This window comes from Mchenga conophoros, linkage group LG16, assembly GCF_057382185.1.
Source record: "Mchenga conophoros isolate Kocher_MC1m ecotype Shallow Benthic linkage group LG16, M_conophoros_male_GT1.1, whole genome shotgun sequence".
NCBI lineage: Eukaryota > Metazoa > Chordata > Actinopteri > Cichliformes > Cichlidae > Mchenga > Mchenga conophoros.
The window spans coordinates 14,910,097-14,934,794 of NC_140541.1; the positions used below are offsets into that span (position 1 = coordinate 14,910,097).

The following is a 24,698-nucleotide window of genomic DNA, read 5'->3' on the forward strand; positions in this document are numbered from 1 at the left end:
TCAGTCATCTGCTCCACCACCAGCTCCATTCTCACCTCAACCATCACTTTGGTTATTAGCTTAGCTCAGTCTCCTGTTCAGCCTTCAGTGAAGTCTTTAGCTCAGTCTCCAGTTCAGTCTGCCACTCATACTGAACTGCCATTATTCAACTGCCTATACAGCCAGGGGTCCCCACACCTTCTGGCCCTGCATCTGCTCCTGCTGGAGGCTCAGGTGAGCCAACCCAGCACTCCGCGGCTCCCACGCCACTGTCTGCCTCATCAGCTGGTGGTTCTGGAGAGCCCGACCAGCATTTCCTGGTGTCTGCTGGGGGTTCTGGAAAGCCCGGCCAGCAGTTCCTCGTGTCCACTGAGTGTTCTGGAGAACTGTGCCAGCCGTCTTCTGCCTCCGCTGGAGGGTCCGAGGGGCCCATTCACCTGTCTTCAGTCTCCGCTGGAAGGTGTCAGGGATCGCTTCAGCTGTCTTCAGTCCCCGCTGGAGGGTCAGTGGGATCCATCCAGCCTGCAGTGCACCCACCTACTCCATCATCTGTGCCTGCCACTCTACTGTCTGGTCCTGCCTCATCTGGTCCTGCAGCTGCCATGCCACCTCCTCGTCAATGTCTGGTTCGGCGTCAGTGTTCACCTTCCAGGCCGCTGACTGGACTTCTTCGTCAGCGCGGAAAGCCTCTGGACCAGCTCAGGCTTTGTCTCAACTCTTGAAGCTATTAAAAAAAAATCTTCTGGTTTCCATGGACTCATTTCACTTAAGCCACTCAATATAAAGTCAGTTACGTTTTGGATTTCAAAATAATAACCCATTGAAATCTGTTACAGGCACTCTGACATGTCATCAGTTTCATCTTTTGTTGTTGTTTTTCCTTAATTTAGCGTGGCATTATATTGAAACTTCCTGGTTCCACAGATTGGAAAATGTTATATGATTACAGTAACACATTACTTTGTAATGCACTAACACGGTTAACAACAGTGATGTGTTCTTTCAGTTAACATCAGTGTTGGGGAGTAACGGTATACATGTACCACCGGTAAGTATTTAAAATACAAAATATGAGTAACTGTATTCCATTACAGTTACCATTTAAAAAGGTGGTATATAGAATACAGTTACTTTGTTGAAATAAATGGATTACATGGCGTTTTACGACAGTTACGGGTCAGAGTATCTGTTAAGATGTTAAGAATAATAAGTATCGCTTAAAATATTTCCGATAATGAAACATTTAATATAATGTAGACAAAAACAAAAAAATAAAAAGATAGTGACGGATCAGTACTCCCCGATCCTTACTGCGCATGTGCAATGTCGGACCGTACAAATCGGGTCTACCTGATCTGTACCGCGCATGTGCAGATGTTTTCTGCCACCTGCTGACCGAGCGAATGAACCCTAATGTAAACTGAATTAGCGTCATTACAAACCTTTTGTTAATTTTGATTTAGTGATAGTCGAGTGTGTTTATGCTTGTCTGTGTGGAGAGGATTGATCGGAATAGTGATGATGATGTCCGCTATCACTGTCAATTGTCAGTAAACACTTCATCTGGCTGATGAATCTTCACGTGACATATTACAAAGTCTGTAATATTAACTCTGTAATTAGGCGCCATTCTTCTTATTTTACGGTGCTGTTGTTCAATCGGAGAAAAGCATGAATTTGTTTGTATACGGATTATCCATAGTTTAAATGTCCTGGTAGTCGAAAAGGAGGCAGAGATGTTGAGAAATGCTAGGAGCTAACTGGGCGCTAACCGTATCATTCAAATATATTGAATGTCGCAATGCTGGCAAAGAGAGGAAGTGACGTAAGATTTGTGCATGCGGGGTACCGATCGGGTTTCCGGTACAGATCGGGTAGCGACAGAGCACCTGTTTGTTGTTGTTGTTGTGCTAAGCTAATAGGCAGAATGCTACAGTCATAGCTCTAAAGAATGTAGCATCATGGGCAGTGTAGTCCGTGCTGCAGGGAGAATGGACTGCCATACCCGTTACGTGTCTGTGAGCACAAGGAGGGAGAAAAAGGAGAGTGGAAAGTACGAGTTGTCATCGAGCAGAAACGGGAGCTGGAAGCATGTAAATATAATAATAACCACTGCAGCCAAGAAGAGTGCCTGATGAGCCCAGTTGTAAGTAAGCTATTAAGACTCGACTGTACACTGTGTTCGTGTTTTCCTCCGAAACAATAAGTTCCGTTGCAGCAGCCTTTCAACGCCTCTCTCTGTCTCTCGCAAGCAAAGTTGACCCAGACAACAAAGTAAAGCTAGTTTTCGGCTACGAGCCCGACACGAACCCCACGTATTAGCCAGAGGTCCCTTTACTATGGTTCGGAGCCGCGGACCTTCAGTAATAGTAATAAATCACACAGCAATTGTACATTCATGTAGTTGTAAAAAGCATGATAATATATTAAGTAATCCAAAGTATTCAGAATACGTTACTCTCATTGAGTAAGGTAAAAACGTTACAAAATACATTTTGGGGCATGTATTCTGTAATCTGTAGTGGAATATGTCAGGTTTATATTATTGGATTGTCATTTATGCTTAGAAGTATTTACTCATATATGCTTAGAGTTTTATAATCAATTGCATGTTGATAGAGGTCTGATCCTTAGCAGTCTGTAAAGACTCTGTGTGCCTTCCAGAGTGTTCTGGCATACACACTCACATCCTGGGGTCACGAGAATCAGAATCAGAATCAGAATCAGAATACTTTATTGATCCCTGGGGGAAATTATTTTTTGTTACAGTGCTCCATTTTAAACCAACATTAAGACAAGACAGACAATACGCTAACTAAGAATAGTACAATATATACATATATATACATACATACATACATACATAAGTCACTTATAAATAAATATTTGGAAAAGAAACATGTGTATTTGTAGCAGCAAACAGTGTGTTAAGTGGATGCGTTGTACAGGGAGGTCGTACCTTCTTTTATTGTTTTTTGGCATAGCAAACACAAGTATATCTGTTTTAGTCTAAGTGCCTAAGTGTCTCTTCATCAAAACCTGAAACTTTCTTTACTGCTTGCACAACTCTCTGGAAGTTAGCAGGCTTAATAGCTTCTTCCATGTTATGCACTGAGAATTCGGTACGCAGACACAACAACAAACTGCTTTAATCTTGGGTCTTCTCTTCACTTTCAGTGGTCCCACTCCACCATGCAAAACTGCAGCATTATGCTTAAAATTTCCCTTATTTTTCAATTTCTTTAACAGGCTTTTACGCTCGTTTGAGTCTCTAGGCAGGGAAAATGCATGCACAACATCAGGAGCCGTTTTGTGCGTTTTCAGGTGGCGGGAAATTTTAGCTTGTGGTTTGCCACAAAAATAGCAGTAATTTCTTTTACTTAAAGTCATTTTTTCTGATTCAGTTTCGCAAAGCTCACTTTTATCTTGTGGCTTGTCCTTTGTCAAGTTGTGGATTAAATTCGTTGAATCTGATTGTTCATGCGCTTTGGAGAGGTCATCTTGCCATAGCAGACCTTTTGATGTGCTTGGCAATAATGAGATGTCTTCATCTGAATCTTCATCATATGACTCTGAATCTGGCAGATATTCTTCTTCTGATATGCTGTGGTTGCCATCATCATCACTTGATATTTGATCCAGAACTGAATGTGGCAATCCATCCTCCCCTGAATATTCAGAAATTTCTTCTTTCTGGAATGTAAGAATAAAAGTTATTTTAATTGATAAATACTTTAGACAGGTAAAAAATAAACTGAAAAAAAAGTCAAGCCAAATATGAATGGGATACACACCTGTGATGACTGGTGACAATTCTGATTTGCCAATTTTGCAAGGCAGGATTTGTGCCAGACCCCTAAACAAACTGAAACACATTTTGATAGACTTAATTTAGCTTTGCAGTTCTATTTAAGTGAAGTAGTTTTTTGTCAAAGCATTGCAGTAATGTGAAATGCTGAAAAAAAACCCCAAACTGTTCACACTTAAGGATATTTTAATGACTACACATACACTGCTAATCCCCCCCCCCCCTCCCAAAAAAAAAGGACATCCCAGATGTGAATGAATGAATTATTCTTATTAAATACTTTGTTCTTTAGGTAGTTGTAGTTGAATGTGTGTGGCCTCCAGATGCCTGTATGACTTCCCTACAGTGCCTGGGCATGCTCGGGATGAGGTGGCGGACGGTCTCCTGAAGGATCTCCTCCAAGACCCGGACTAAAGCATCTGCCAACCTCTGGACAGTTTGTGGTGGATGGAGTGAGACATGATGTCCCAGATGTGCTCAATTGGATTCAGGTCTGGGGAACAGGCGGGCCAGTCCATAGCATGGGACGGGGCATGGGGCGATCGTGGCTCAAGAGTTGGGAGTTCGCCTTGTAATCGGAAGGTTGCAGGTTCGAGCCCCGGCTTGGACAGTCTCGGTCGTTGTGTCCTTGGGCAAGACACTTCACCCGTTGCCTACTGGTGGTGGTCAGAGGGCCCGGTGGCGCCAGTGTCCGGCAGCCTCGCCTCTGTCAGTGCGCCCCAGGGTGGCTGTGGCTACAATGTAGCTTGCTATCGCCAGTGTGTGAATGTGTGCGTGAATGGGTGGATATGTAAAGTGCTTTGGGGTCCTTAGGGACTAGTAAGGCGCTATATAAATACAGGCCATTTACCATTTTACCATTTGTCATGGAGGAACTGCTGACATACTCCAGCCACATACTCCAGTGTCGTCTCGCATTAGGTGGACCCCAGGGCCAAACGCACCAGCACGTGGTCTCACAAAGGGTCCGAGGAGCTCATCTTGTTACCCAATGACAGTCAGGCTCTCTGGCAGGCACAGAAATGCCACCCCTCACCATTACTGACCCACTGCCAATATGATCATGCTGGAGGATGTTGCAGGCAGCAGAACGTTCCCCACGGCATCTCCAGACTGTCACGTGCTCAGTTTGAACCTCCTTTCAGTTGTGAGGAGCATAGGGTGACAGTGCCGAAGTTGCCAAACTTTGTGTTTTCTGGCAAATGCCAAGCATCCTGCATGGTGTTGGGCTGCAAGCTCAATCCCCACCTGTGGACGCTGGACCCTCAAGCCACCCTCATGAAGTCAGTTTCTGACCATTTGAGCAGACAGATGCACATTTGTGGCCTGTTTGAGGTCATTTTGCAGGGCTCCTCTTGTTCCTCCTTGCATAAAGGTGGAGGTAGCGGTCCTGCTGCTGGGTTATTGCCCTCCTATGGCCTACTCCACATCCAGGTAGCACCTCCATGCTCTGGACACTACACTAACAGACACAGCAAACCTTCTTGCCACAGCTCACATTGATGTGCTACGCTAGATGAGCTGCACTACCTGAGCCACTTGTGTGGGTTGTAGACTCTGTCTCATGCTACCACTAAAATGAAATCACCGCCAGCATTCAAAAGTGACCATAACATCAGCCAGAAAGCATAGGTGCTGAGAAGTGGTCTGTGGTCACCACCTGCAGAACCAGTCCTTTATTATGGTGAATTGACTATAATTTCCACTTGTTGTCTACTCTATTTGCAAAACAGCATGTGAAACTGGTTGTCAGTGTTACTACCTAAGTGAACAGTTTGATTTCACAGAAGTGTGACTGACTTGGAGTTACATCGCATTGTTTAAGTGTTCCCTTTATTATTTTGAGCAGTTTATGTTATGGAATGAGGAATTGAGGACAATCCCAAGTATAGCATTTTTACAAGGTCCTGCACCAATGAGGTAATACTACATTTCTTTAATTAGACGTGACCACCCATTAATTAAAAAGGGAGCAGTGTTCATTTCAGCTAGTCTTAACTTGTTGACCTCTATTAATGCTTTTTACTATATACTGTACCTATTCACTAAATGTCTCACCTTTGCACTTATAGCCAAGCCACTTGAGGGAGGAAACCGGTCCCACACACTGAATGCACTTGTCCAAAGAAGATATTGTTGTGCACCCCAGACGATGATTGTGACACTGTTAGCAAAATATTGCAACATTTATTTGTTTTGGACAGTTGGAAAGGTGAGGTGTTTTCAATTCAGTTGCAGATATCAACTAATACACTTCATCCCAGTATAAAATTTGAACGCAATTGACCTCTTCACTTTTTTCTACTGGAACCATTTTACTGGGATTAGGGGAATTGATTCTTTCACTTTGTTGTTATCTAGAATAGCAAATTGAGTTAAAACACTGCAGCTTCTTAAAAATGGCACATGCATTCTTATCTGCGTGAGGGGGGTCAGAGTAAAAAAAACAAAACAAAATAAAAAACAATCCTTCCGTATTTGCTTAACCTTGCAGCTGGAACCTATTCCAAATATGATGGGTGTACAATGCCTCTCACCCAAGTTGTATCTGGCAACTACAGCTTCCGCCAAAAGACATCCAGTTAGTGGGGTTTGCTGGACTGGTAATTCTAAATTGCCCATAGGTGTGAGTGTGGTAGAGTCTGTCAATTTGATACCCTGCGACAGCCTGTCACTCCAATTAACAACTGATTCCTTTGCAATCATCCATCCTCTTCCACTTATCCTTATCAGGATTGTGGGGTAGCAGGTTTGGGGCCTATACCAGCTACCATAGGGCAGTACAACCTGGACAGATCACCAGTCTAACATGGAAGGACAAGCATTTGCATTCACACCAAAGGGCAGTTTTGAATCACCAGTTAACCTAACCCCATAAGCTACATCTTTGGACTGTGGGAGGAAGCCAGAGTACACAGCCAGAGAGAACCCATGCACTACAGCAGTAAAAAGTGCCTAAAACAAGTTAAGTAGTTGTATAGTACTATCTTTTTTTTTTTTTTTTTTTTTTTTGCCTGTCCCATTTGGTTCTTTAGCCATCAGAATTGTTGTCTGAAGACCAACAAGGATACCCAATGGATTTACTTTGCCAAATGGATCATCGTGGCATTGCTGTATTGGTCCATTTGGTCGATCTTTGTTTTTATTATTTATCATATTTTATTTTCAGATGTTACAGACGGGACAGACATGAGTGAGGGATAGGAAAGGAAGAAAGAAAGAGGAAGGAAAGGAAAAACAGAAGGGGAGAGGGACAGTGAGAAAGGGGGGGAGAAAAAAAAATCTCCTGGATCACCTGTTGAGAGAAAAATAGAAAACAAGCAAAAAAAACAAAGCAACATACTAAACACAACACCATCGCATTAATCTAGCTAAGTGTAAACAGCAGTAAATACTAAATATTCAATGTTGTTGTGCAGCACGCAGGACAGATGTGCTTCGAAGTAGCGGCCAAGAAAGGTGTAATTTGGGTCTACGAGCAGTGAACACCCGTGTGTACACCTGTGTGGATCAGCATGCTTGTATTCCAAAGGTTTCTCCATGTAACGATCTGCTAGGGAGTGTGGGGGGGCCACAGCCCCGTCCTCCAGGGTGTGAAGCGGGTATGGAGGAGGTCAAACTCTCGACATCCAGAGGCCCCCAGAACACAAGAGACCATGGAAGACCAACAGAGGGGCAGCCGCGCCACTGTTCCAGTAAGAGCTGAGGAGAGTCCCAGATGAGGGTTCACTCAGCAGCCGCGGAGCAGAAGCCAGGGGGAGTTGCAGTGACGCGCCCATGAGCTCCGCCGGCCCCCAGCTGCACCTGAGTGACCGAGCCCCAGGCCGAGAGGCCGGGGGCACCCCACCTCCGAAGGGGCCCGAGCGAGCCCCAGGCTCCAGGCCCCGATAAGCGGCCGCCAAGGAGTGAGCCGGTGTGTACCTGTATAGTACTATCTTAATGTTCAAGCCTGAGTTTCATTTCAACATAGAAACAAAGCACATGCAGTCAGTTCTGCATGCTGTAGGTCAAACTGTCAAAAAATACGAGAAGACCCCTCCTAAAACCAGAGTGATGTCACCATGAAGCAAACTTTGACGGAGTCCCCCAATAACAGTGTTGTCCTCCTAAGTCACATTTGGGTGGTTAACACACACACACACACACACACACACACACACACACACACACACACACACACACACACACACACACACATACATACGGGTCTATGTGGTATGGAGGGACTATACTATGTCAATCCGCCCGGTGGTGGTTTAAGTGGACTACCGTTTTCAAAGGACTTAGAGCCAAGGGAGTGAGGTTAAAGTGTTTGAAAAAATCTGAAAAAAAATTGGGTCACTTCAGACCTCATACACTCCCTATAGAAGTCTAGATACACTGATACACACCAACCAGACTCTATTGTGTTTTCTGGAGACATTGTCCACTTGACAACGATGTGTTTTATGAGGTCCAAAAAAACCCAATATTGGGTCTTTAAAGGGACAATGATGTAATTTTTAAATAGGTCATCATTACCATGAATACACATCTGACAGGACACAGGATTACTGGAACATCATTTTATTAGTGTTCTTGGATCTGAACATTAATTTTAACCATAAATAAAAAAGAAATCTATGGACAAAAATGCCCACGCTTCCCACAGAAATATAAAAATATAGAAGACAGAAAAATTAAAAACATTTAAAATGAATTTTTGGTGGCTAGTTTCCCTTCATTTATGTGGTCTTTAAAATGCCTCATCACTGCAGCAACCTCAGCCTCGGACCACATGTTTTTGGGAGCTCTTTGGGAATTGTGGGATTGAGCAGCATTTTTATCTGGAAGATATAAAGTAGTAGTAGTTTAAACAAACAAAAAACCAAACAAAAAAAACAAAAAACATATGCTTGTTTAAAGAATGGATGCTACCCTGTACTAACTTCTGAAATGTGTTGCTACCATCGATATCAAAACGAGCTAAAATTCTCTTTGAAAATTTATTAAATTTCTAAAATGAGACAACATTTAGTGTTCCACTGTGAATAAAAGACTGAATAAAAGTCTCTTGATGTATGCTCAATCATCCAGGTGAGTAAATCCCAAAACGTTGATTCTGTTAATCTGGACGTAGCGTTTTCAGTGGGAGAAACATTTTGTCACTCATCCAAGTGACTTTTTGCCACCACTCTGCAGTTTGCCATATGTTGCAAAGTGAAACAATAGACTTCAAGAACCTTAAAGCACAAACATCTAAGTGACGAAACATTTCTCCCACTGAAAAAACTACGTTCAGATGAACAGAATCCACCTTTTTACTTACTTACCTGGATAATGAGAATGCATCATGCAAGCACCATAGTATGTCACATGAAGTAGTCTGTAGACAGGCCTCACCCAGTCATTAAATTGTTTGTCAGCTATACAATTACCCTTGAGCTTCTTAGAATAATAGACTACGCATAATGGCTGTGATGTGATGATTCCGTCAAATCCCTAGAATTAAAGCAGGAAGTCTACTTTAACACATATGGATATTGTTTGATTTTAAAATCCATTGTGGTGGTGTACAGAGACAGAATTGCAACGAAATTACAAAGAACGTGTCCATAAGCTTAGAGAACCAACTGCACCCCTTACCTTCAGAGGTAACTTGCTAATAGTCTCACTTGCTGCAGGCATTGTGAGTGGTCCTTCATCTGCTGATTACACAATTTGATTAAGTTTTAATATTTGTAACAAACATTTTATCCACAGAAACCAAGCTAGTGGTAACTTACCACAATCTACAGTGTCTTGGAGCTGCGCTGTGTTTGTGGAATCAGCTACTGCATGTACAGGCTCACTGGTGCCACACGCCGACATTGTGAGTGCTATGTCATCATCTGATTCACTCTCACCGTCCTTTGTTTCAGCATCACTTAATGCAATTTCATCTGAGAAATTGTGGAAAAAACCCCCAAAAAAAACTAACACAAACCCCCCAAAAACCTCACATTAACAACGAGATATGATAAAATACAGAACAAATACTGGAAATTATAGTACATAGTTTTACTATTTAAGGCCACCACTCTGCAGTTTGCCAAATGTTGCAAAGTGATGAAACAATAGACTTCAAGAACCTTAAATCATGGACATTTAACAGAATGGTCTGTGCTTTTAGGTTTTAATTCTGTTGATAAAGCATAATATTCAACTACTGCCCTAATATTTGCTCCTTTCAATACAAACCTTCTATTTTGATCTCATCCAGTGATTTCCCCTGGATCTGGGAAAGATGTCCTTTTTCCAGTGTTAAAAGCAGTTTGGAAATCTTGGCCAGCTGTGTTGTGGGAACTGGTAATCTGTAGAATTCGCGGTGAACGCAGATATCATGACCCAGGAAATCTGCAACCTGATCAAGTTCGTTGTTTTTCAAATTAAGGACTTGTGAGAGTGTGGCAACATGTTTTCTGAGCTGTGTCGATCTTAGATACTCAGGCTGCTTTGCTCCACACTGGTGTGCATGAACACGCAAGGAGGCCATTCCTCTGTAATGACTCATTGATCGGGGTCTTGCAAAGAGGTAGATATTAGTGGCACAAATACCACAGTCAGGCCTCCTACTAACCAGTAGTGACAGAGCATCCAGCATGCTTGGTGTTAGCAGAACTGGAACATTTCTGTCCCTTTGTAACTATTTCTGTAGAATAGAAATAATGGGAAAGAGTCTCTGTTCCATTTCTGAGAGCCCCATGGCAACATCTGTGTGGAGTGCTGTTTTGTCTCTTTCAAGAAAACTTTTGAGGCGCATCTTTGAAACCTCTTCAGAACATCTTTGATTGAACACAATGATTTGTGAGAGTGTAACTTGTGCAAGTTGGGCATAATTCTGAGCTGTGGCTTCGTTCTCCAAGCTGCAAAAGGCACTTTCTGCAGATTTTTGAAGGTAGTGATGGAGAATCCGAACATCTTCTGTAAAGGGCAATGTTGATGTCTTGTTAAACTTTGCCTCACTCATTGTGTTCAAGGCACGGTGAGACACCATCTCGGACCATTTGGAGACATACAACTTCTTGAACACATCAGTGGACTTGATTAGGGCTTCATCCTCTGTCATGAGGGCATGACAATGGATAATGTCAGACATTTTATGCAGTGTATGTCCCAGTTTCAGCGCAAGGCTTGGAGTTTTGTATGACGATGGACTGCTGGACTTCCAGACCAGCAGGTTTAGGGAAGTCGTTTATGGGGTCACATCTTCGTCCAGTCCTCTCCCTCATGCATGAGTAACACAAAGAACTTTGGTAACTTGTGTCTTGCTTTTGCTGTGTAGTAGAATTGTCTTGAATGTTCCAGCGAATAGGTTTATGCTACAAACCTATCAGAATACATTTTAAAAGTAACCTTCCCAACACTGGTTAACATACACAGTATTACTCCTATACAACTGGACTTAACTCTGCACTGAGATAAGTCATCCTCTCATGGTCATTAGAAATACATTAAAAACACTTTTTTAAACACTTTGCTTTTCAGCCCCAGTGATGTACATCATTTGTATGCTGTCTATATAATACCATACACAGAAATTGTATGAAATGCACATTGGGTGTGATGGTTGCTTACATTAAAGTGTCCTTAAATATCTTAAATGCTTTCATAAAATATTATGTTTCTCCATGAATTTAAGAAGATCAGAACAAAATAAACACTGCTCACAGATACGGAGGATGAACATAGACTTACAGGAAACAGCAAGATGTTAGTGATAAAAGATGGTTTCCTGGCAAAAGCCAGTCATAATTTGATAACAAGGACACCCACAGTACAGGCACATTATGCAACAGCAGCTCTGTACTGGATGAGTTACAACATATAGTCATGCGAAAAAAATAATCATCCATTATTGCTATGAAGTCTGGTAAAAAACTAAGTGGACAACATAACCCCGAACAAGTAGACACCATAATCCACAACATTCACAAACACTAATTATCATCCATCCATATTCTTCAACATATCCGGGACTGGGTCAAGAGGGCAGCAGCCTAAGCGGAGAAGCCCAGACCTCCCTCTCCCCAGCCACCTCCTCCAGCTTGTCCAGGGGGACACCAAGGTGTTCCCACCAATCTGTCTGTCGATCTCCGGCTCCCTTCTCCCATCACTCATGAACAAGACCCCGAGATACTTAAACTCTGCCACTTGGGGCAGGAACTCATCCCTGACCCAGAGTGGGCACTTCACCCTTTTCTGGCTGAGGACCATGGCCTCAGATTTGGGGGTGCTGATTCTTATTCCCACTGCTTCACTTACGACCTGCGGTCTAGAGCGTCCTAGTGCCACGTGCACTTACACTTACGCTGAATATCAGATGAATGAATATTTCATCATTGCCTTCACACTGTTGGCCTCAATAGGTTATACATGACTAACTTTAGTTCTTGCTATGTTCCCCCCTGTCCTTTTTGTTGCCTTTTTTCCTTGTTTTTTTTTTTCTACCTATTTGTTATTTTTCCCTCTCCATGTTTATGTATTTGTGCTTATGGAGGGTGTTGTCATCTATTAGCATGGTAGTGGCACTCTTGGTAGTTAAAAATAGGATTCTCACAACCTGTTTATCAATAAAAGGCAAAATCAGATAAAGGTCTTCTAATTGCCACTCTCCACTTGTGCTAATCTAACATTTTTAGGAGCTGACCTGTTGTTTTTGTGCTGTTTCCAAGAAATTATAATGTTTATACAAGCTTCTGGATGTTTTAAAAAGCAAGAGCGAGAGGGAGAGAAATTCTCCCCTTTTAGCACTTTCATGTGTAACGTTATTATCTCATTCTTGTGTTGAGGTTATTTTTAATCACACAAATGTCTCTGCAGCAATGACAGTAAATAATCCATCTTTAAAAACTGATTAAAAATACTATCTAGCATGTTTCTATATAGTTTCTAAATAAGAACTTAAAGGTCTTAGGCAGGAGCCTAAAGTTTTAATTGCTAACTTTCTGATTATTTTCTTTATATGAATCTGAAATCTGAAACTTTAAAGTTCTTAAAAAAAACTGCGTAAAGAAATTTAACTTTTATTAGTTTTCATGTGACTATCATATACAAAATTATCTTTAGAAAGGATCAGATCCACTTTTACTGGTAAATTAGTGCTGTGAAAATCATATCAACATCTGAAATGTGTGACATCCTCAGAAGTTCAAAAAAAGAAGAACTTGAAACTACTGATAATTTGAGGTTACAAGTGCTGAGCTACAGATCTCACCATTTAGGAAATAGTTTGCCTGCTTGTGAGCAATGGAGGAAATTTCTGCCAATGCTGAATCTGCTGAACAAGACAACCCAAAACTGTCAACACATCACACAGGTAGGAAGTGATAGATTTATTTTAATAGCTGTTGTTACTGTTGTATAATTCAGTCTTTTTTTCTTCTCTTTTCAGGTCCAAAGAGCTGTAAGGAGAATCGTTATTTAGGTGTTATTGTGTTGTGGAGTCTGCTGGGTGTTTTACTTCTTATTGGATTTGTAACTTATGGTGTCCACTGTGAGTCTGATTCTTCATAAATAATTGTTCAAACTGCCACTGAGTGCTGAATTAATATTTGACAAGCTAAGCAATGTTCAAAGTTTTTATGGTTTAAAATAAATCAGAAGCAGTCTAAGTATGAATGCACAAGATGTTTTGTGTCTCAAAAGCCTGCCCTAATTTATTTATTTCAGACTTTATTATGATTGAGGAAAGAGACAGCCTGAATGCAAATCTCTCCACTGTGAGTAAAAAACTTGCCGTCATGACTGAGGAAAGAGACCTGCTGCGTGCCAACTTCTCTGAAAATCTCAAAAAGCTTGAAGTGCTTCTGAGTTCTCTGAGTGAGTCCTTTTATTTACCGTTGTCTTTACAGTGATTCAATTCTCTAGCAAATACTGTTCTCCTTTTCTCTCACTGAGAAGAAACTTAATTAACTTAAATTAATTAAACTTAAATGCTTAAGAGACCAAATATGCATTGTCATTTGGGATTGTGGCTCTTCAAGACTTTGCACTCACTGAAATTATTCGAAATTCATAAAGTCAACCCAAGAAAGTTGCTGGATGATATTTCATTTAATTTATTTCCATCCAGCCATTCGCTTGCGCTTATCCAATTCAGGGTCACTGGAGCCTTTCCCAGCTACCATAGTGCAAGAGGCAAGGTACAACCTGGACAAGTGGCCAGTCTATTGCTGGGCCAACACATAGAAACACACAACACACAAACACACAACCATTCACACTCACATTCTCACCTATGAACAATTTAGATTCACCAATTAACCTAACCCCAGTAGTAGCAACATTGCCGACTGCATCACAAAATCAAACCAGTACAAAAATGCTGAAATTGATTCCTTTATAGAAATTGTAGTTACATCTATAAATTTATGAGTCTACAACAAATAGACCTTAATATAGGTAGTTACAGTCATTCCATCTAAAGTCAGACATTTTTTTTCTTTAGAACATTCTGCTTGACCATCACACATTTACATACAAATTTTATGGTTCAGAGTTTGAACACATCTAATGGGTTTTGTGATAATTTAGCTTCATATATTTCAAGATATATATCTATATATAGCACTTTTCTACTCTGCTTGAGCAGTCAAAGCACTTTTTTCAACATGCCTCATTCATCTAGTCCAGGGGTCGGCAACCTGCGGCTCTTTTGTCCTTGTACTGTGGCTCCAGGTGGTTTGGGAAAATAAATTCGAAGTATTTAGCTGAAGTGTATTTTATTTGTGTTTAGTTCTTTTTTTTAACTTGTAGTTCTAAATTGGAAGATTATTGTGATATTGAAATATAAAAATTAAATTATATTTTATTATTTTTCATTGCTCAAAATAAGCGTCACACTCGCAGAAGTCGGTATACCTGTAGAAACGGCGTGCATTTATCGAGACTTTCAACCCCAGATATGCCAATTATGGATCTTCGGATCCACATTATGTCGGCAGCTGTTCTCCACCGTGAACTATGTTAAAAACAAAAACCGCTCACGCCTCACAGATGACAACTTATAGTCCTGCGTAAAGATGAAAGTGACTTCGTACAGCCCCGATTTGCAGATGCTGTGCGCAGAGGTTCAGGAGCAGAAGTTCCATTGTAAACGTACCACGGCAGACCCGACAACGTTTCCATGAACATGCTTTTCAGCATCTCTTTATTGACCACTTTTCACACGGTTGCTGTACGCATACAGCCGGCTGTAGCTTTTCAGCTCACAGGCCGAAAACACAACAGCAGAGAAAGCACAGACTTTAAGGCAGCGAGGCGTGATTGCTGGTGCCGCTCAGGAGCGTCCGCCTCCCCTGCAGCGGCGCTGCAGACCACGCCCCGCCACACACATTAACCAGGTAAAATACACATTTAGGCAGAATTTTGCAAATGTCTATTTTTTTTAGCAGCATAGTGCTTTTTTTCCAATTACTTTTTAAAAGTCAGTTCAAGGCTCCAAAGGCGATATGAGGGTGGCGGCTCACAACAGTTTTTGTTTGCTACATGGATAATTTTAGTTCAGCTGGGTGTCTTTCCTTTTGTTATATTTCTTTAAGACTTCAAAATGTGATTTTCTCTGTAAAACTTAATGGATTTCACACACCTTAGTTGCTCTGTGGATTCTTTTAAAAAGCAGTTAAAAACTTTTCTGTTCAAACAAGCCTTTTGTTGATCTACGTATTTTATATTCTTTACATTTGATCTTTTACATTGTGTATAATGTCCATTGATTGTATTGTTTATTTTAACCCTTGTATGGTGTTCGGGTCTGTGAGACCCGTTTTCAGTTTTTTTCAAAAGAAAAATTAAACAATTAATTATTTTTTCAACCTGAAATTCATTGGCTTTGGCTTATTTTCTGTGAAGAACATAAATCCGAACTAATTTTCAATGACCCCATACTGTACCTCCCCCCACGCATTTACATTACATACAAGGTGTTCGGGTCCACTGGACCCAGGTCTAATAAAAGTGTTGAAAGTGCAGGTCCTGTGTTCCCACACTCTGTCTTCCTCCTTTCTGGTGCTGCTGATGGTGTTTTCTTCGCCCCCCTGCTCCTGCACAAAGTTGCAACATTGTTGAAAATTCAACTATCAACACCGTCTGCTCTGACATTCCTGCACATTTTACCCTCTTTCTTGAGGGATCCAAATTTTATTTTCTCATACCCTGTCCCACCTGCAAATTAGGGGCATAATACTATAAAAAAGACTTTGCCAGTGTGGTTCTTTATCACAACTGATCAAGATGGCAAAAGATTATCTGCTGCGAGGGCCATCCAATTGATTTTGGAAGAGAGGAGCTTCGGATGATGATGTTGACAAAGAGGTTTCAGAATATTTCACATTTCTGAAAATTCAGAGTCTGACAGTGACTTTGAAGAAGAGAATGAGGTTGAGCACCATTTAGTAACAAAACGAAGACGAGTACCCCATCTGTAGCCAGCTCCAGGACCAGAACAAGCCCACCAGACAGCAAGTGAAGAAATATGGATGTCAATAACTGGTGAAATTGAATGGTCTTCTTGCCCAAGAAATGAGCCACCCTGCAGAGCTGTTACTGGGATAAGCCAGGGCCAACACAGCTGACAGTTACTCATGTGCAGGACATCAAGTCTTCATTTGAGCTTTTCATCCCAGATCCCATCCAGAAAATTATTCTGGATTGCAGTAATCTAGAAGGAAGGTGTGTTTTTGGAGAGAGGTGTAAGCAGATGGACCAAATTCATCTAAGAACCCCAAAGGCCTACTTTGGGGTTCTTATCCTTGCAGGAGTTTTCAGGTCCAAAGGGGAATCCACAGAATCCCTGTGGGATGTAGAAACCGGCAAGAACCTTTCCGTGCATCAGTGTCTCTGGAAAACTTCCACAAAATTTCCAGGATTATCCGTTTTGATAACCGAGACGACAGACCAGCTCGACGGCAGAGAGACAAGCTAGCTGCCATCAGGACAGTGTGGGATAAGTGTGTGCACCACCTCCACCTGTTTTACAAATCTGGGCCTAATGTCACCATTGATGAGCAGCTGATCCCATTTAGTTGTGAAACATGTTGCTTCACGTGTAAATGTGTTGTGTCTTTCCACTCACTCCACTTGATTATAACTGATTTTTTTTTTATAACATTTTATAAAAACAAAAAAACAAAAAACGAGAAGCACATTAATTCATAAATGTGATCTAACAAAGGTAAAGGGAAAAAATTAACCATGTTTGCTGTTCATATGGCTTGTAATTGGGATGAAGTAAATATCTGTTGAGTAATTTAACATAAAATTGTTTGATAGTGTTAATTTGGAAAGCCAAAACTCTAGCGGGTCCACCAGACCCATGAACACTGGCTGAGTAACAAAAATATGAACACCACACAAGGGTTAATATTTTGTGTACAGCGCTTTGTGACTGCCTGTCTGTTAATAAATAAACTTTACTTACTTACTTACTTTAGTTGTTCACACAAAGCATAAAGGTAAAAAAAAACAATATATACAGTGTTATCTTCATTTTAGATGTCAAAAAGTATTTGCGGCTCCCAGTGTTTTCTTTTGCGTGGAAACCGGGTCCAAGTGGCTCTTTGGGTGTTAAAGGTTACTGACCCCTGACTAGGGATGGGTATTGATAAGATTTTCACGATTCCGATTTCATTTTCGATTCTGTTTAACGATTCTTTATCGATTCTTATTTTTAAAAAAGGAGAACACTAAGGGTGATTAGCTTAGAACTTTGTTTTACATCTTCTCTTTGAACAAGATAGAAATTTAGGAGTAACATAGCCTTACAAACCCAACAGTGAGATCTTAAGAGATCCACAGCCTACGGCTCTTTAATGGGGTGTCACAGAGTCCCCAGGAAAAAAATTTTTTAAATGTAAAACAATAAAATAAATATGATCATGATTTCTCGGAAATGTAGTGATTCATTTTCCAAACAAATGATGTAATCATTTTCTTCTGACTTAACACATTTTTAAAATCAAATTTCAGTCATTAGGAAAATATCATATGAACCATTATCCGTATCACTGCTTGTCACTATAAAGCTGCAGTGCAGCAGTGTACCTTATGCTTGTCACAAATTTACATATACAAATCTGAATGGTACTAAAATAATTTAAGGGCTGTATTTCATCGACACATATGTGAAATGTATTTAATGGTGTTTAGTGACTTATAAAATGATTGAATCCACAACAAGTATCCTTAATGTATTTTCATTAAGGAAGTTGAAAAGGAAGCTGATAGCCCTTACACTGACACTACATATTCTTATTTTTATCTCAATATCCTTTAAATCTTTTTTTAACTGTTATTTTACTTGTTTCATCTGTGGTCATGTTTGATTCAGTTGTGATGCATCTTTTCACCGAGACATCACTTTCTGATCTACAGGTTTGTTTAGAGATTCACAAATCACTGAGTCTCTAAACACAACCTTCTATCAGTTTCACCCAGTTATTAGAAGTTAGGAGCAGTTACTGTAGCTGCATTTTGCATATTGCGTAAAACTTAGGTAGATTGCAGTTTAATTTTTTTACTTTTACTCTGGGAAAGACAGCAACAATAGTGAGATGTTAACCTGCAGAAGACTGATAATAACAGACCTTCTTCACAGACCTTCATTATTATTATTATTATTATTATTAATAATAATAATAATAATAATAATCTTTTTTCTTTCAAGATATTTGTCTGACATGGAAAACTGTTTTCTTCTGCACACATCAAATTCAATATTTCACCTTCTAATTCTCAGAGAGGCATTTAAAGCACTTTTGGATTGGCCTCACTTTTCAGAGACGTCCCTTCTTTATTTACAGTTTATGGTTGTGCCAAAGTTCTAATTTGGATTTGGAATGACTGATATTGATTGATATAGATATTGACACAGTATAACATTTAACTTTTCAAAATGTGTTTTTTGTGAAACTGTATTTATTGTATTGAGTCATGGGTTGTTGTTGTTGTTTTGTTTTTGTTTTGGTTGCTGTAATACACTGATCACCCAACATGAGAAATATAATGTAGTGATAATAAATATAAAGATATATAATAGATATATGTAATATATAATCAATATAGAAGAAAAGGAAAAAAGTATTTTTTATATATATTAATACAACTGAATTAATATCTAATTTATTTATATTTGATATTAATCTAAATATGCAAGATAATGCTTGGAAAAACTTGAAATAAATATTTTCTAGTACACCCCATGTCCCCCCCCCCTCCCACCTTAGATTCACCCTTAGATTAGTAGGATGATTTAAGCAATCTACCTAACCATCCTATCAGGCTAAGCTAGCAGTTCATCTGCATATTTTAACTTTATTACCTTTATTAGTCCGATGTAGCTTTATTGCAGATTTTTGCTGTGTAAACCGAATAAGTCAGATGAGAACAGCTGCAAATAATTTTTTTCATGGTGGAGTTTGTTGAACAGCTGGCTTCATTAAGGACTCCTGGCAGGTTCCCAGTAAAGTTTTAGCCACAAGTGCTGCTGTTTTGGATGCAACAAACCAAGACCAAACATGCTTTCTTCACTCCGCCTGAGCTCACCCTCTTCATTAAGGTGGGGGGAGGCTAACATAAAATCATGTATTTAGCTAACTCTGACGTGAATAGAAGATGCTTTTATAACGTCATTTTCAGATTTAAAGTCAAATAATATAAAAAAAACTCTGTTCAATTTTTTTCTTTTGTAGGCTAGTAAAAAAATGCACAAGGCAAATATCAGAACACTGATATGCTCTCGTTTCTTCATTGCAACTCCCACATGCTCCTCTAAAGGCTTACAACAACACATTTACTAGAAAACTAAAGCACACAGACAGAGGCACAAAAACACTTACACAAAAACACCTCATCCAGGAGATAAAATACTTTTTGCTTGTTTGTTTTTTGTCTCCTAATAATGTTTAAAACCTTGGAATGATTAGTTTAGGCTGTATTATTTCATTGGGCACTACTGCACTTGACATCATATATTTATTTTTGCATCTAAGAATTTTTTTAATGTGGCCTGTAAATACATGAAAGAGTTGCAACAGCAATTTCTAAAATATAAACTGATGATGAGTTCATTTTAAAAGACTTGTGATTTTTTTCTTTTGAACATTTATTATTGCCCATTAATAAGAAAAAAGTACTTTTTATCTGATTACTGAATGGAATAACTGATTATTAAAATATTGGTTGCAGCCCTAAAATAGATTAAGTACAAAAACTGTCACCATAGTAAATATACACAGGCAAACAAATATAAAAGTCAGGAGGTGAATAAACTATAGATAAATCTAATTAAACAGATCAAATGAGCATTGTTGTAAGGTTCATTAAATATTTTTCATTAACCTTACTGAAATATTACTTGTTTTTAATTTCTTCTAGTTATACAATGTCCTGCAGGATGGAGTAATTTCAGCTATAGCTGCTATCTCCTCTCTGGAAGCTCTGATTCCTGGGATGCAGCCAGAAGGGACTGCAGAGCCAGAGGAGCAGATCTGGTGGTTATTGAGTGCGCTAAAGAACAGGTACAGTTCCTATGTATGTGTTTTACTGTGTTTATACACGAATATTCATATTCGTACCCCTCATTCATTACTTCTGAGTGTGATGAAACCTGCATTTTTGGAATTTGTGAGATGTCTAGTTTTAGCGGTGTGGTGGTTGTTGAAATGGTTTTGTGAGCTTCCAGCTAAGATTCTGCTGTTCAAAGACACTTTGTATATAGATTATTTTCATTCAATACTAAATTGTAAATGTTGTTTTCAAGGAAGCAATTTTTTATTCAGTGTCCTCATAAATCCCTTATTTTTACGCATTTGCTACTACTAGATTAAACACACATGAGGTTTAAGGCGTGGACAAGTTTGAAACCTTTTGTCCTTAAAAATGGAAAATTGCTGAAAATAAAAACAGCTATCACTTCAGTCTTTTATTTTAGCTCCTAATTTGATCAATTCTGCTCTCAGCTTTGCGGTCTCCTGTATGCTGCACGTCTCGTTTATGCTCCTTTCTTCACTTTTACTTGACAAGCTTCCATCTAGGCTTTCAGCAGGGCTGAAGATTCAGCTCCCAAATACTGACGGACCTATAATAATTGACATATGAAATTATTTTGCAGCCAGTTATAATTGATTATATAGTAAATTTAATTGTTAACTACAATTGAGCTGTTTTGGCAAATACATCTTCAGATGAGAACTAGAGGGTGGGTCAAAGCAGGAGAAAAACTATGAAAAATGACATTTTACAGCAAAGAAAACAAACATACTATACATATTTTTATGTCCCAGCAATTATTAAACCCTGAAACAGCTGTTACTCCATCTCACTCTGGATACTGTGGAAGAAGTCTAGTGTGTGTGTAGTATAATGGTATAGCTTACCACAGACATGAGCGAAAAAAGATAAATATGGAGCCATACAGGCTCGGACGTGACCGGATTAACAAGGCCTGCGTCAGGTGTTGAGGTACCAGAACATTCTGATGAGAAGTGGGCTGCTCCCTGAACTTAGATGGATGATATCCATCTTAGATGGATGATATCCATCTAAGTCCAGTACCCATCACTGTGATTTAACCATCACAGTGATTATCACAGACCCTGAACATGGTCTAGTAATCATCACAGTGAAGAGTTAGACAGCACCAGACTTCACCATGGCTACACCTACTGGCTGAAGGGGCTGAGTATTCACTGAGTCAATGAGAGACACTCTGAATGGATGACTGAAGGCCAGAGAGTCCTGATCCCCAAATACCCCAAGAAGGGACTGGTCCTAGCCTTGGTACCAAATGGGAGCTTTTGTCAAGCATCGTAGTGGGTAAGCTATGGTTCATTACATGAGCGGGGCACAGAAAGGAGGCTACTGGTAGACCGAGCAGTTGTCTGAGACAGCAAGACTAGGCTCAGCAACCTGTGCGCTGCCTGGATAGATGCCCCACACCTGGGTTCCTGGAATGCCTAGAACCATACAAGATCAGCAGGACCCTAAGAGCCGTCATCAGGAACTCAATGTGTATGTGGCGTACAACACTAAAGCCCATACATTAGAGGCCAACTTCAAGCCCATAGCACAAGTCACCATGAAGTGCAGGTTCTACCAAGGAGATGCACTGTCTCCACTGCTGTTCTGCATAGGCCTGAAACCGCTCAGTGAGATCACTGACAAGATTGGCTACGGATACTGACTACAGAATGGGCCAATCGTCAGCCACCTCCTCTACGTGGATGACATCAAGCTGTATGCCAAGAGTGAATGTGACAGAGATTCGCTGATCCACACCACCAGGATACACAGCAATGACATCGGAATGTTGTTTGGACTGGAGAAGTGTAGTTGGATGATAACGAAGAGAGGGAAAGTAGAACTGAAGGGATCAAACTACAAGAAGGCAACAACAGGTACTTGTAGCTGGGGTACTCAAGGGCAAATGGGAACCATAAGGAGAACACTAGGAAAGTTGCAACCACCAAGTACCAGGCAAGTCCCGAGGAGTCAGCTGAAAGGTAAGAATAAGATCCGGGCTGTCAACACCTATGCCCTGCCTGTTATCAGGTACCCTGCAGGGATAATAAGCTGGCCAAAGGAGGAGATGAATGGCTCACTAGAGCCGGCCAAAGCAGCGAACTCCCAGCACATTGTTGTCAAACCTCCTGCGGTCTTTCGCTACTCAGGTTAAACATGATATATAAGTCACTTAGTTAACTTCAAAATGTTATTGTTTGGCTTTTTTCAGTGTTTTGTTTGTGAGTAAATTGGTTTGGCTGAGATTAAAGTTTTCACACAACTGAATAAACGTCAAACAGATAACTGATTAAACAGAAGTGTGAGATGGTAGAGATTTTACTCCAGTGTCCAGTGTTATATTTTAGGGAGCAAAGAGCAGACGGCTGAGTTTATTAAACTCCACCAAGACAATCTGCAAATTTCATTAAAGTGTATGTATAAACTAAATAAACTAAATTCCCAAATGGGAATTCATGTTTTTGTTCTTTCTGAACAGGAGTACCTTACTAGGCTCACCAAAACATCGACTTGGATTGGTTTACATGATATAGAAGAAGAGGGAAAATGGAAATGGGTAGACGGAACTCCTCTTAATCTGAAGTAAGCTGTCATTTTGGCAGATTATATTAATTATATTTATAATACATGCTGCTCACAAATAAACTCACTAATAGACTTAGATGTCAATCGCTGAAAATCATAAAAATTGACTTATTTTGATAGCCTTATGGTGGTCATACATGATATTAACTAAGCATTTTAGAATGAAGAATGTACTTTTAGCTGCTTCCTTATTTGCCATGGGGTTACCACAGCAGGTGAAAACACAGGGTTTTGATTTAGCACAGATTTTAACCTGGGTAATTGTCTCCTGGAATTAAACTGGGGATATTATTTGTGTAAGTCAAATGTGTTAACCACACAGTTAAAAATGAATAACAGAAATAAAACCACATATAGGAGACACCAGCCAACACTACCATCATCTCCTGACAGGGAAAAACAAACAAACAAACAAAAAACACAGAGTAGCTTATTTTTTTTCACCAAGTTTTGTTTTGCATTTTGTTGCAATTTGTTCTTAACAGCTACAGAGTTTGTAGATCCGTAAATTCAGTGAATTAATCAAGCCAGGAAACTGATTTTATCATCTGTAATCTTTGATGTTATAAAAATCTTTTCATCCTTTTCTTGCTTTTATAAATGTTTCAGATCTAATTATTTTCTCAAAGATAATAATTGTGCTCACTGATCTGTCAGGTACTGGGCAGATGACCAACCTGATAATGGCAGTGGAGACCCACGGTGGGGTGAAGAGGACTGTGCTCATATCAGGACATCTGACAGCACTTGGAATGATGTTTCATGCAGGAATTCTCTGCCGTGGGTCTGTGAAAAAATACCATAATACCCACTCCTGATCCTTTATCATTTATTATTTTATTTTTGTTTTATTCCTCTCTGAATACCTATTTAGCTAAAGCATTGCAGTGCTGAGTTGTAGCTATAGCTATATACTGTTCACTTTTATAAATAGATTTACTTCCTGTTGTAAAAAAAGAAAACATAATTTAGCACATGAACTGAGGTCCAACTGCTGACTGCCTTTTCTGATATATCAGTTAATTTTACATTTTAAGAGAACCAGTGGCCAAAGCAGAACTACAGCAGATTCTCTGGCTCACCGCATATTAGTCATATGTTTATGGATAATCAGAAGTTGTCACAATATGTTAGTAGTTATACTGATGTCAGGATATTGTCCTCAGTCAACAGGTCCTTTTATGGCAGCAATGAAATGCAGTGGAAATGGGTTTTTTGGGATTAAGTTCATTTTCATGGCAAAGAAGGACTTTTCAATTCATCTGATCACTCTTCTAAACGTTTTGCATTATAAGCAAATTGCTATCATAAAAACAAAAAGCAGCAAACTTTGTGAAAACCAATATTTGTGTCATTCTCAAAACTTTTTGCTACAACTGTACCATGTGACTTGCTGCAATGCAGGGATATTGCGTTTTTGTTTTGTGTGGGTTTTTTTTTCCTGGCTTGTTGTTGCAAGCAGTAAAGCTGGGCTGATTGTTTATGATTAATAAATGATTAAGCACAAGTCTGTAAATCACATCTTATGTGCACTTTGGTTTAATTAATTAAGTTTGTTCTTTCCACCATGAAAAGAGGAAGAGTGGGCCACCGGAACAGTCTGACAAAGGTTGTATCAAAGTGTTTTTCCTTAAAAAGTAAAAAGAGTGAATTTTGTATATACACTGCAGCTCCTCACCATGTGTGATGTGATAGCTCTAACTTTGGATAATAAGAAAGTTACTGCTGTATAGCTAGTTTCCACATAATGTGCCATGAGTCTAACAGCAAACAGGCCAGTTTGGATGAA

At 39.8% G+C, this 24,698-nt stretch overlaps 1 protein-coding gene across 1 annotated transcript; it reads left to right on the forward strand.

Moving 5' to 3' along the window:
• The first annotated feature begins 13,041 nt into the window (after nt 1-13,041).
• LOC146556447 (CD209 antigen-like protein A) lies at nt 13,042-24,422 on the forward strand. Its single transcript, XM_085250433.1, has 6 exons — nt 13,042-13,124; nt 13,200-13,301; nt 13,478-13,627; nt 20,180-20,322; nt 22,803-22,906; nt 23,567-24,422. The coding sequence occupies exons 1-6, from the start codon at nt 13,055-13,057 to the stop codon at nt 23,712-23,714; spliced, it is 717 nt and encodes a 238-aa protein (XP_085106559.1). The 5' UTR covers nt 13,042-13,054; the 3' UTR covers nt 23,715-24,422.
• The last annotated feature ends 276 nt before the right edge of the window (nt 24,423-24,698 follow it).

What these genes read in the sequence shown, in the direction of transcription:
- LOC146556447 (XM_085250433.1), top strand. Translation starts at nt 13,055, where the DNA reads ATGGAGGAAATTTCTGCCAATGCTGAATCTGCTGAACAAGACAACCCA. An exon ending in ACTGTCAACACATCACACAG is followed by an intron (nt 13,125 to 13,199) that starts GTAGGAAGTGAT and finishes TTCTCTTTTCAG; the next exon opens with GTCCAAAGAGCTGTAAGGAG. An exon ending in AGTGCTTCTGAGTTCTCTGA is followed by an intron (nt 13,628 to 20,179) that starts GTGAGTCCTTTT and finishes AATTTCTTCTAG; the next exon opens with TTATACAATGTCCTGCAGGA.